This window comes from Fulmarus glacialis, unplaced genomic scaffold (genome assembly GCF_000690835.1).
Source record: "Fulmarus glacialis isolate BGI_N327 unplaced genomic scaffold, ASM69083v1 scaffold9033, whole genome shotgun sequence".
NCBI classification, from domain to species: Eukaryota; Metazoa; Chordata; class Aves; order Procellariiformes; family Procellariidae; genus Fulmarus; species Fulmarus glacialis.
In genome coordinates, this window is record NW_009204920.1 from 6,643 (window position 1) to 18,740 (window position 12,098).

Consider the following 12,098-nt stretch of genomic DNA (forward strand, 5'->3'; position numbering starts at 1 on the left):
AAAAGGCTGGGATGGACCACCACCAGCATGCCAAAGGGGAAGGGGAGAGATATCAAGAAGGTATGTGTGAACAGAACATAAACACATCACGTTTCTCTGGAAACTTCAACCCTACGAGACCCACCAGTGTGTTGCAGACTGGGCCAAACTCTGCGCAGCCTGTCTAAGCCCAAGCGAGCTGGCAGGCTCGCTGACGGCTAAATCGTCAAGGTGACTATAGGTGTCTGCAGAAAGTACCTCAGAAGAGTTCATTTGCTTGTGTTTGGATTGATCACAGGACTTGCATTTGGCCTTGGGAGAGAGCCTGAAGGGCTTCCAGTACAGGAGAGATTACCTGGGCTCTCTGAAACAGCCACTGCTTCGCAACCCTGTCCTGCAAGGACAAGCGAAGAGCAATTCCTTCCAAGGGAGCTGCAGAACAGCGGGGAGCAGCCGGCCTGCAGTTGCAGAGACCGGCCTTTGCTCAGGACAGCACAGGCTAAGGGACTCACACCGAGGAAAGGTGCTGAAGGATCATTAACAGGCTGCACCCCTGGGAAAGGGGTGAAGGTAGGGGCGAGCCCCGAGTCCAGACTAGCAGCTGGTGGGGAGGAGTGGGACTCACCCTCTCTGCCAGGTCAGCCAGATACCCGGCAGTGAGGGAAACGGGCATTCCTAAGTGGCAGCAAACCAGGGCTCAGTCCTTCCCCTTCTCTTGTTAGCTCTAAACAGGACTGCTAGGCAAGGGGCTAACCGTGAACAAACTTGCAAGCCAGAAGTCCAGTTCAGATGCTGCACCTGATCCTGTTCTCACTCCGCTCGTGGCCCCTTTGACAAACTGTGGGGGGACCCTGACGTGGAAAAGTTTGCCTGTATGGCTGGAGTAAGCCAAGAGAGCGATTCAGGATCACAGCCCGAGAACAAAGCACCTCTTCACGCTGCTGCTGACTGGCTTTACGCAGGCACACACACACGCACCATCGCTCTGTCTGTTCACTTCAACACACTACTGGGGATGGAGAGGTCTGACTGTAAGTTAGAATAAGCCTCAGGGCTAGATGAGGTCCTGCACAGCTATTCACGTGGGGAATGCCAGGTAACCTAGGAGGACTGGTTTAGTCAGCCTGCATGAAATCCTCAATGTTTTTTTATGTTAAAATATATGGGGTTCAATCACCTGGAGCTGGAAAAGAATGAAATACCATCTCCAGAGGCATCAACACTTGGCCTTAGCAAGCGCAAGCATGCAGGGAGGCAAGACATGCTGAGCCTAAAGGGCACCCTGAGCTACGCCTATGGAGAACAGCAGAGAGGCATCAGCCAGATTGGCTGAAAAGAAGAGAAAGGGAGAAAAAGGAGAGAGAGAGAAGGCTTGAGAGAGTGAAGAACGCGAAGACCTCCCTGCTAGCAGGAACCTGGCCTGCGAGGTGGCAGAAGCTCCTTCCCTCTCCCTTGCCAGCGGAGGAGAGGGGCACTATGGCCAACCGGCCAGGAAGCTCACCTGAGACTCCGATGTCCGAGAGCACTGCCTTCTTGCGGTCCTTGACGCTGCTGATCTGCGGGAAGTAGGCATCTAGAGCCAGGTAAAGAAGGCAGCTGAGGAAGGCGAGGACACCCACGGTAATACCATAGTTGCAGGCATTGCGATTGCGGTTGAAAATGCAGTGCTCTGGTGTCTCCTCCGAGGTGTTCACGTACCCTTCATTGACAATGGAGCCGAACACCACGATGGAGAAAACCTGGTGGGGAAGGAGGCAGGAGACACATCAGGGCAAGCCCCATCTCTAAGGACCAGCACAAAGGAGCTGAGCTTTGCGCAGGACAGCTGCCCTTCGCCAGCACCTCTCTGCTCTGCTGAGCTCCTGTCCTGCTGCCTCGTCCGGGTTATAGCCGCGGGGAATTTACTGGGGAGACAGTCTCATTTTATTTCTGAGGATTAACTTAAAATAGGACACTTTCAGATTGAGCCTTTTTATCCATCTGATCTAAAGCAATGTAAAGCAGTGGAGTAAAGGTGGCTTCCCACAGACACACAGGGAGGCGGAGGTGATGTGGAGTGTAAATTTGGATATGGTTGTGGTGCGGGTGCCTGCGTACAAGGGCTCCAAGTAGCGGAAATCCTCTTAGTCTGCACTTATTTGCCCACCCACTCCTTTCCCTTCTAGGAATTCATTGTTTCTACCACGCATTTGTTCACTGATTTTATCTATTCAGCTACTACGCTCTTTTCCCCACGCACCCTCCCACAATCCACAGCTCTGCGGCTCCGTTCTGCCGTGCTCCTGCTCTCCCCATCTCCCTACACATCACACACCTCCCTCCACCAGTTTTCCACCAGCCCAGCCCATGACACCACCTATCCTTCTGCCCGCTCACCCGTACGCCGACACCCTCCAACCTTCCCCAAGGATTTAATGGGCCAAACATCCCCCCTCCAGGTCCACCTGGCAGGGCCATCATGAGTTCCCTACCTGTCCGGGTAGGGAAGCGGCCAGTGCCGCTGCATGTTATTTTAAATTGGGTAGAATTAAGGATGAGTCCAGGTAGAAATGCCATAATCCGCAGTTGCCAGTCTAATCTTTGCTCACAGGCTTAGCCTTTGTCACCTGCCACAAGGCCGTCCCTCTTTGACACAGCAGGTTCACCAAAGCAGAGAGCTATTTACAGCAGCCCCAGTCCCGCATCTCAAATAAACAGCTTTCCCTCGCAGCTACAGGAGAAAGAGGGGAAGATTAAGGCGTCACGTAGAGATTTTTCTTTGCAGGGCATCTTAAGAGCCTTGGTAGGAACAGCTCGCCTGCAGGCTGCCTGCGAGGGTCCCAGGCAGACGGGAAATGGGACCTCAAGCATGGGGTGAACATACATATGACGTGCACTAGGATGTCACGGGAGCACTCGGCTAGCCTGGGAAAAGGACCTGGGGGTGCTGGTTGACAGCCGTCTGAACATGAGCCGGCAGTGTGCCCAGGTGGCCAAGAAGGCCAACGCCATCCTGGCCTGTATCAGAAATAGTGTGGCCAGCAGGAGTAGGGAGGTGATCGTGCCCCTGTACTCGACACTGGTGAGGCCGCACCTCGAATACTGTGTTCAGTTTTGGGCCCCTCACCACAAGAAGGACATTGAGGTGCTGGAGCGGGTCCAGAGAAGGGCAACGAAGCTGGTGAAGGGTCTAGAGAACAAGTCTTATGAGGAGCGGCTGAGGGAACTGGGGCTGTTTAGCCTGGAGAAGAGGAGGCTGAGGGGAGACCTCATCGCGCTCTACAACTACCTGAAAGGAGGTTGTAGCGAGGTGGCGGTTGGTCTCTTCTCCCAAGTAACAAGCGATAGGACGAGAGGAAATGGCCTCAAGTTGCGCCAGGGGAGGTTTAGATTGGACATTAAGAAAAATTTCTTTACTGAAAGAGTGGTCAAGCATTGGAACAGGCTGCCCAGGGAAATGGTGGAGTCACCATCCCCGGAAGTATTTAAAAGACGTGTAGATGAGGCGCTTAGGGACATGGCTTAGTGGCCATGGTAGTGTTGAGTTGACGGTTGGACTCGATGATCTTAGAGGTCTTTTCCAACCTTAATGATTCTATGATTCTATGATTGTCTGCACAACAGGACCCTGGCACCCTTGGAACCACCACCCAATCCCCCAGGAGAAACAGCACACAAGAAGATGAGGTGGCCGAGTCTCCTGCAGGGAGTGGAGGTAGGTCTGAGGGTTTATTAGGTCAGAAGGACCCCAGTACCACTTAACCCAACCAAGCACCGGGAGAGCACACGGCAGACAACCTAGAAAGTGGAGAAGCAGCTTTGTGAATGCAGGGAAAATTAACTGTTGATTAATATAGATACACCATCTATCATCAGTGGGGTTGGATGCCACAGCACAGACCTCTGCTGTTTGACCTGTGGCATCAAGAACCAGAGGAAAAACCTTACTCACGGTCCCCAACAACCCTTGGGCAGATACTCAACGCTGACCACATTTCAGCTGCTGAACTCTAACAAGTATCCACTGACACCGATACTATTTTTTCACCCCAAGGCTCATAATTGGGTTACACTTGGGTTGCTGACATTGGGCATATTTTTGACACACTAGAGTGAGCTAAAAAATCTACAAGCCAGCGCTCCTAACTGTGGGGACTGTATGGGTTCTCTGAAAGTTCACAAGAGCTTTTTAAGCTTTGAAGTAAAACAACTGATTTGTCCTCCTCCTTCTTCTTGAAAATAGAGATTGATCATACTTTGCAGAAGTTACAAGTGAAAACCAAAATCAAACAAAAATCTCTTCTGCCTGAAGCAAAGGTTTGGTCTTCAAAATTTCAGCCTGCATGGTGGGGAAAGGCAGCAAAATTGCACACAATTACAGCCAGGCTCTTTCAGTGGGAAGTCTCGCACACCTCCTCAACAGGTTGGGCTGACGGGTCTGCCTAGGACCGTCAGCAGTAACACCGTGTTCCTCTACCTGAGGGGGAGCTGATAGACTCCTTGAAGTGACGACCCGATGTGAGCCTGTGACCAGCACCAATGCTGCCACCTGAGGTACCAACCTCCGTATATTGGGATTACGAAATGGGTGCCCCGTTTTCCACAGCATTAGACAAAAAGCTTAGCTTCTCTTTGGAAGACGAGAAACAGCCTCAAAAGTGGCATAGCCTGCTGTTCAGTTTTGTTGTAGGGCTCAAAACTGGTAAAACGTCAATTCCCCGAGCCAGGTCAACCCTTGCAATGAGCTGTATTGCGAGTCTCTGCTTACTCGTTTGGGATGAATGAACTTCTGTAATGGCCTCTCCCCAGAGACACCTCTGTTTACTCTGCTCATATCCTGATACACATCTTCCCTCTGCTCTTATCTTTGGGTTTGCTGCTGGCCTGTAAGGGCCCTCATCTGCGAGTGAAGAAGCAGAATCATTCCTTTTTTGCATTTGCCCCTTTATACCTATCTGTGTTGGCCCTTCGTGAAGACGCAGCTCAGAGTCACGAGATCAGAGGGGCATCTCCCTTTCCCTAAAATTTCAAGCAAAGGTGGCATTCCTAACTTCCTTTCTCCATCTTCAGTCAGCCAAGGTGCCACAACTTCTCTCCTATGAAAAGAAACCTGTTTTACAGCCTGGAGGTGCTCAAGGTATGATTTACTGGCAAGCATCTGATCTTAGGAGTTTTCTGGGGAGATTCCACTCAGGGTATTCTCACTCGTGAGCAGAACAAGTCACTGAAGATGCTTATCTTCTATATCCTGAAACAGCCAGCCCAAAGTACTCTTTGTGCTTAGGAAAGCCTTCTACGGACCAAAGCACAGTAGCTTAAGGGATGTCTCCTTCTATCCATGTTTTCCTCACTACTGGTATCAGCTCTGCTCCATGCTCCACTCCCTGGTGCTGCAGAGAAGACAAGGTTAGTGGCAGTGCAGAGGGTTTGCTCCCTTTGCCAGCCTGCCACTGCCCTCGTAGCACAGCAAAACACCGTGAGGATCCGCTGTGCACAGAAGCCTTGAGCTGGACTGGATCACAGAGACTGGGCAAGAACGGGCAGGCTCAAACCAGAGGTTTCAGACCAACAGGCAGAAGATGCAATTGCTGCTGCTGCCAACGGCTGTTGCTGTCACCCATTTTATCACCATGATGTCTGTACCCAGAAGCTGTTGCGATGGGTGCACAGACAAACAATTTTCTAGAAAAAATTATAATTATGAAAGCCCGGATCTCGCAGCCTTCAGGAGAAACTGTTGCACACTTAATCCATGGCAGCTACTTCTTGTTGGTAAGGGGGCGGATGGGGGGAAGCTCAGTGACATAGCAAGTCATCTTAAAAGAGCAAGTATTTTTTTATTTCCTTGAATTCACAATCAGTGCCCGTGCAAAGATGATTCAGGCAGCAGGTGCAGTATGAATGCTGCCTGGATTATAAACAAAGCACCAAGTCTGCAAGGATGAAGCATTTACGTTCCCGTTCCCATCACATCTGCAGCACTTCTGAAGAAATGCCAGCTCCCAGCAGCACTGGCACAAGCCTCTTGCCGCTCTGTGTTACTGCTGCTTGTTCCTTCTACCTGTTTGGCATAGCGAATCCTCACTGCACAAGGCCTTGCCTACAGCCACTAGTAAAATGGTCCAAAATACGCATCCAGCTGCGAAGAGCAGGCGAGGAGAAGATGGCAGGAGTCTTCTCCTGACGGAGCACTGAGCAGGGAAGTGACTTGTCCGAAGGCAGACAGGAGGCAGGCGCAAAGCACTGCATCCCAACGTTCCCAAACGCAGCCCATCCTCCCACTCCGCGGAGGGAGACCGTTAGCCGCTTTCCTACACTCGGTGACAAAAACCAGCCAGCCATCCCCAGCTTTGTGCACCTCAGCAGCCTCATTTCTTCAGCGAGGCTGTTAAGTCAGTTAACAGGACTTGAAATAAGTAGATTTTTAGGTTGAGAGGGTTTCCTTAAGCCTCCAAGAGCAACATTAGTTAGGCAGGTGTGCGGCCTGTCTGGAGGTGTGCATTTAATAAGCAGTAATATATTTGACTACACTCAAAAAAAGGGACAGAAAACAGCACGTGGAGAAGATCTGACCAACTCAGCGTTGCTGCTGGGATCCGGCTTTTCTTGACTTCACCGTTCCTTAAACATCGCATCCGCACAGGTTGTTGCAATGATTTCCTAGACTTCTGTTTTCCTCAAAGAGCTCCGAGACACCGAGTGAAGCCCAGAGCCAGGCACTTAGCAAAGCTGACAGAGGCAGAGCAACTTGCCGAAAGACGCAGCAAAATGAACGTAATGCTAAGCACTGCAGGGAGGAGACGGGGAGAGGCTGAGAGTTTCCCTGTCCTGGTTTCTCAAGGGGCTCGTGCTGGCCATTACAGGCGTGTAAGGGCTCACTACAGAGAGAAAAGTGCAAACAGGCAAAAGGCTGCATCCCACCATAAAAGACCTTTTTTTCCTCTCTCTCACTCAACTGGGTGATCTGATTTTGCCAGCGGCAAAAGCGAGAGATGAGCCCTCAGAGGAGAGGCTCTCCGGTCCCTCCCCACCTCCCTGCTGCAGGCTCAGCCCCACAGAAAGCCAGGCGAAACCTCGTGAGCATCATGTGAGGCTTTCCACCACGCTGCCCATCCCCAGCCATGCATCAGACGCTCCTGAGCATCATGTGATGGATGCACAGCACGGCCAGCCTCCGGCGGTGCACTAGGATTTTCCTGCACCTCATCCCAGGAGTTTGTCACGCTGCCTCCTGACTTCATCCCCGAGATCCCCACGATGGTCGTAGCGGGGATGAGGCTGAAGAGGGTTTCTGTTGAGCCGCCTGCTTGGGCTCGCTGCGGTGCCCGCCGGTCACAGGCTCTGTTGCACTGCGCGTTGCCTCTCCCTCTCCCAAACCCCCTTTTTATTCTATTATAGAGAGGAAATAGTTTGGTGACATAATATTCCTCGTTGGACTTCAAATCAAATCCACCGTGGGCAAAATGAAGCAATAACCTCTTCTGTGTCTGATCTGGTAATGACCAGGAATAAATCAGTTTGGGAAAAAAGCAAGCGCAGGGGAGAGTGCAAACGATAAACTGGCAGAGATGATCTGGCTTTCATTTTCATTCAGCCACTCGCAAATGAAGTCTCTGGAAAGCTTTGGAGAGCCCTGCACAGACGTGGATTATTATTATTATTATCATCATCATTAAATCTACTTGTATTTAGTTCGTTTTGAAGAAAACATACGCAGCTTTTGATACGCATGGGACTGGCAGCTAGGAAACAGGCGGCCTCTATTTATTCCCTCCAGCCGGCACCACGCAGGCAGCGAATGACTCCTGCCCACGGTCTCGACGGCATGTCTGAGCCCTGCGGGTGCCAGAGGGGACCAGCCGCCCCGTACCCATTCGTACCTGATTCCCCTGAGCATGGGATGGGGGAAAAGCACAGGTACACCAGCCCCTCCCTCCCAGCCATGTGGCACCAGCTCCCCAGCCGGGGCTGAGCCGGAGCAGGTGATGGAGGGGAGAAAGGCTCCACATCCCTAATTCCTGCCACGGGATCTGGGACAGGCTTTCCTGGCCAGCCGGCTTTTTTTCACACATGGCTTGGCAGCCGACAGGCTGGCCATTAACCCTTCCGCCTCCCACCAGACCTGTGCCTGGGTCAATCTTCACCCCCACAGCAGGCCAAGCCCCGGGTGATGCCGGGGCACCCCAGGAGCCAGCAGCCAGGCCCGGGCTGAGCAGCCATGCCTTCCACCCCGGGGAAGGAGGAAGAGCTTTGCTGTGGGAAGATGCCCATTAGTATAACAGGAGGCTGTGTCCCAGAGAGCAACTTCAGGAAGCTCCAGCCAGTCCCACAGGTCTCACGCTCTTCTCGTGGTCAAATAGCATCTTCTGTCCCACCGCTACTAGTGACAACTCCCCATGGCCACACCTCCATGGTGGTATCCAGGTCCTTCTGTGCTTTCTAGATGGTCCCTACGTTGCCAGGTTGCCGCTCAGCGAAGTGAGCACCCAAAAGTCGCACCTTTTTCCATGAGGAAGAGTTCCGTTTTCTTTCTAGCAACACACCTCTCCCTTCTTGGCTTGGCTGTGCCAACCTAGGAGGAGGACCGCATCCACTGCCACTGCATCTGCTCCTCTCACAGCCACACTAGTCCTCTCCGCTGCGATGTCTTGCCACAAATGTTTGCCTTAGCCATTCTCACCTCCATGCAGTTTCTCTGCTCCTCACCTGTGTGCCTCTGGTGTTTTGAAATAGCAGATTACATAAGATTATCTTATTTTTTTGCTCATATTTCTGACTGCCTTTGGTCCTTATATGCTATTTCTCAGATTTTTATCTGCAAATGCCATTAACGAGAGATTTGTTCCTGCTCCAAGATCTTTCCTGGAAAAGCTATGCTGGAAACAACGCGACCTGCTGTGTGCAACCCCGAATCACTCCGTGGCTCTGCACATCTATTGCTCGTCTTCCAACGTGGCCTCTCACCCAATCCCAGCGACAGCGATCCCCCAAAAACCGTTCTGAAGCCGACCCAAGGAAGGGGATCCCATGAAGAACCGCACCTAGGGCTTGACCGAAAGCACGTGCTTTGAACCACTGTGCTTCTTTCATCGAGCGCCAATGTATCTCACAAGCACGCAGCCAGTGAGCATCATGGCTGGGGCAAAAATCACGTGGAGGAGCAGAGGCAGCGAGCATGAGCTATGGTCCGCGAACACACGGAACATCTCAGCTAAATTTAGCTGGGACAGAAAGAAGGTGGAGGTTGCAGCTGGTTTCAGACTAACATGGCCCCTGAGCTCTAAGGCTTGGTTTAACTGCCACCGCAAGTTCACACCAGGTGTCCTTTCCATACGGTGAAGGGCAGCGTGGAGGGAAGAGGCAAAGGGTGTCGTAAGCTGGGTGTCAGTGCAGCGAGCCAGGACCTGCCGGCAGGGCAGGAGCAGGGCAGGAGCCGGGGCTCCCTGCCACGCCGGGGCTTGGCCCCGTCCTCCAGCTCGCAAGCACCAACCTGTCGTGGCGAGACCGGGGACGCAGCTCCCGTCCTTCACCTGCCTTGTCTGCTCAGTCGGAGTCGCCTGGGATGTGCCGTGCCTGCAGAGACAGGGGACAGTGCTTCTCATCCCGGCTCGAAACATCTGCGCGCTCCCACCAGAACAGGGCCACGGGGGAGCAGGTGATGGAGGAGGAGATGGAGGGGAGGCAGTGCCTCTCCTCACTGAACCTCTCTCTGGAGGGGCAGTGCCCTTGGCATCAGACAGAGATTTGGTGTCTCAGTCCGTGTGGCAAGTTTTAATGGGCTGCTTTGCCTGCATGGCTGCGGCTAGAAATACTCTCACTCAAGCCACCTAGCTGGGCCTCCCTCCAAAAAGCAAGTTACTTTTGCCTTGTTAGGCTTTTACATTGAGCAGTGCTTCAGTTTCTCCAGCGAGCAGGTTTCCAAGCAGTCAGGAGCGCCTGGAACAACCTGTTTCAATTAGCATTTTACTTATTTATGGTGCCAGTGCTACATCCAACGCCTGCGGGTTGCAAAGGAGCCTCCCAGCTCCCCCGCGCCGGCTGCGGAGAGCACTGCGGGTCAGGGCGCAACGGGATTACGCAGGGATGTGCCCACGCTCGCCTGCTTTATTTCAGGAACGATCCTGGAGCTAGGCACCGTAGCACAGTCCTAGCTCGGTGTGGGTCACCCAGCTCCACTAGCTCCAGCTGTTGGGTCACCTAAGAAGGCTGAAGGCAGGTCTACATGTCAAGGTGGTAAAAAACCTACCCGTGCACCCATGTCTCGTCTACTGTGGAGCACCAGTTGTGCGATGCAGCTCAGCTCAGAGCATGCCTCCGTGTTGCAGCCAGCGGCAAGCGAAGCAGCACGGCATGGAGCAATGCCTTGAAAGACCAGGACTGGGAGTAAACCCCAGCCACCCATCACAACAGGGCGAGTTGCTTGACTTCTCTTCTCTTCACCGCCGCTGGGAATAGGGCGGGAGTTCTTCTGCTCTTCCCCACAGAGAAGTGGGGAAACCTCTGGGATCTTCCAGAAGCTCATTGCTTTCATCGGCAAGCCTCAGTCCAGCCAAATCGGACAAGTCACCTCACTGCAAGATCCACAGGCCCTTGGAGGCATCCTCAGCAGAGATGCTCAGGAGGTACCACTCTGTAGGGCTGCCTCCCTGCACTACAAGGTGCTGCTTCATCCAGGCAAGCGCATCTGGGGCAGGCAGCAGCAGAGAAAAGGCTCGCGCTGAGGCTGAACATCCAAACCTGACATGGGTGCTCTGCTGGACCACCACTGCTTGCCAGCACCCATGCCAGGCAACCTTTCTGTAGGGAGATGCATACTTACTCCGCTGTGCCCAACCTCCGAAGCACCCAAGAAACCTGAGCTGCCTCACAACACTGTCACAGTGGACAGATGCTCCTGAATTGCTAACCTCTTTCCATAGTTTAGCATCCTCCTTGTCAAACCTATCCCATCTCCTCCTCAGCAAGGAGCAACATAAATAACCTTCGGTCACCCCATCTGCTCCTGATCCTGCAGCTCTTCCTGGAGATTTGCCGCCATCTCAATTGGGCTGCAAACTCCCTGGGCAGGAGCCAGTTTTGCTGCCTGTTGGTAAAAAGCCATATGCACCTCCGTGCCTTCATAAAGTCTGCTAAAAGGCAGCATGACCTGAGCACAAGGTCACTGCCTGGGGAAGCAATCATGAGAATTTCTGCTCTCAGTGAAAGCTCATCACATGAAACGGGCCAAAAGGAGTCTCCAGTTTGCCCTGGGGAGACAACGGATCACTCACGCCACGAGCAGGATAAAGGCAAATGAGATCTGAGAAGATGGCAGGCAAGGTTCTTCCAGTGCGTGCAAGAGCCGGTGAAAGGAGGGACTTTCACAGAGACCATGGGGAGGGAGAGCCCTTTGCCACCAGAAGAGTTTGGCTCATAGAGCCTGGCGATAGAAAGGCTAAGTGCGGATGTGATCGCAGTCTATAAATACACCCAGGGGAAAACACCAGGGAGGGAAAAGCACCATTTAAACTGAAGGGCACAAGAGCACAAAAGCAAATGGATAAAAACCCAACCACGAATAGATTTACGGTGGAAAGCCCTGAACGTTGGAGCTGCTGAAAAAACCAGAGGGAGTGAGAAGGGCAAAAAACCCATGAACTAGTCTTTTTTCAGCAAAATTCAACCAATTTATGGAAGGGGCCATAAAGGATGTGATGCTTGTGACAGCCTGAGATAGGACTTCAATGCCCATGAGGACCCCTCTTGGTCTCAAGTTAAAAAAAAGACCAAAACCACAACTAAATATCTGGGGGTCGGCTTGTGGCTCCCTGGCTTTTCAGAGGGAGAGATGCTCGGGAGGACAGACAAGACCAAGCCGGTGGAAAAGCAGGAGAAGAAACTCGTATTTCGGGAGAGAAGAGGTGCACGCGTAGCCCTGCGCCACAACGGCCAGGCCAGCCTCCCTTGCTGGACCACTGACCTGGAGCACCTCCAGCTCCTGCACAAGGACTTTAATTTCCACGGCCAAGTGAAGCGCCCGGGGTAAATCCCATCCTGTCCTCTGTCAAGGTCAGATGGGCAAGGGGAAACAATGCGGGGTCCCAAGGAGATGCGAGTCCCCGGGAAGCGCTCCTTGCCTGGGGAGACCTTGTGGGGTGTGG

At 52.8% G+C, this 12,098-nt stretch overlaps 1 protein-coding gene across 1 annotated transcript in view; it reads right to left on the reverse strand.

The window, feature by feature from the left end:
• The window catches only part of LOC104074887 (synaptogyrin-1-like), a gene marked incomplete at its 5' end in the record, with an annotated part of 4,681 nt that extends 2,963 nt beyond the window's left edge, over nt 1-1,718 (reverse strand). Inside the window, 2 exon segments of the mRNA XM_009575182.1 lie at nt 1-6; nt 1,481-1,718. The exon segment at nt 1-6 is cut by the window's left edge and continues 159 nt beyond it. Coding sequence (XP_009573477.1) covers nt 1-6; nt 1,481-1,718 — 244 coding nt within the window.
• Nucleotides 1,719-12,098: the final 10,380 nt, after the last annotated feature.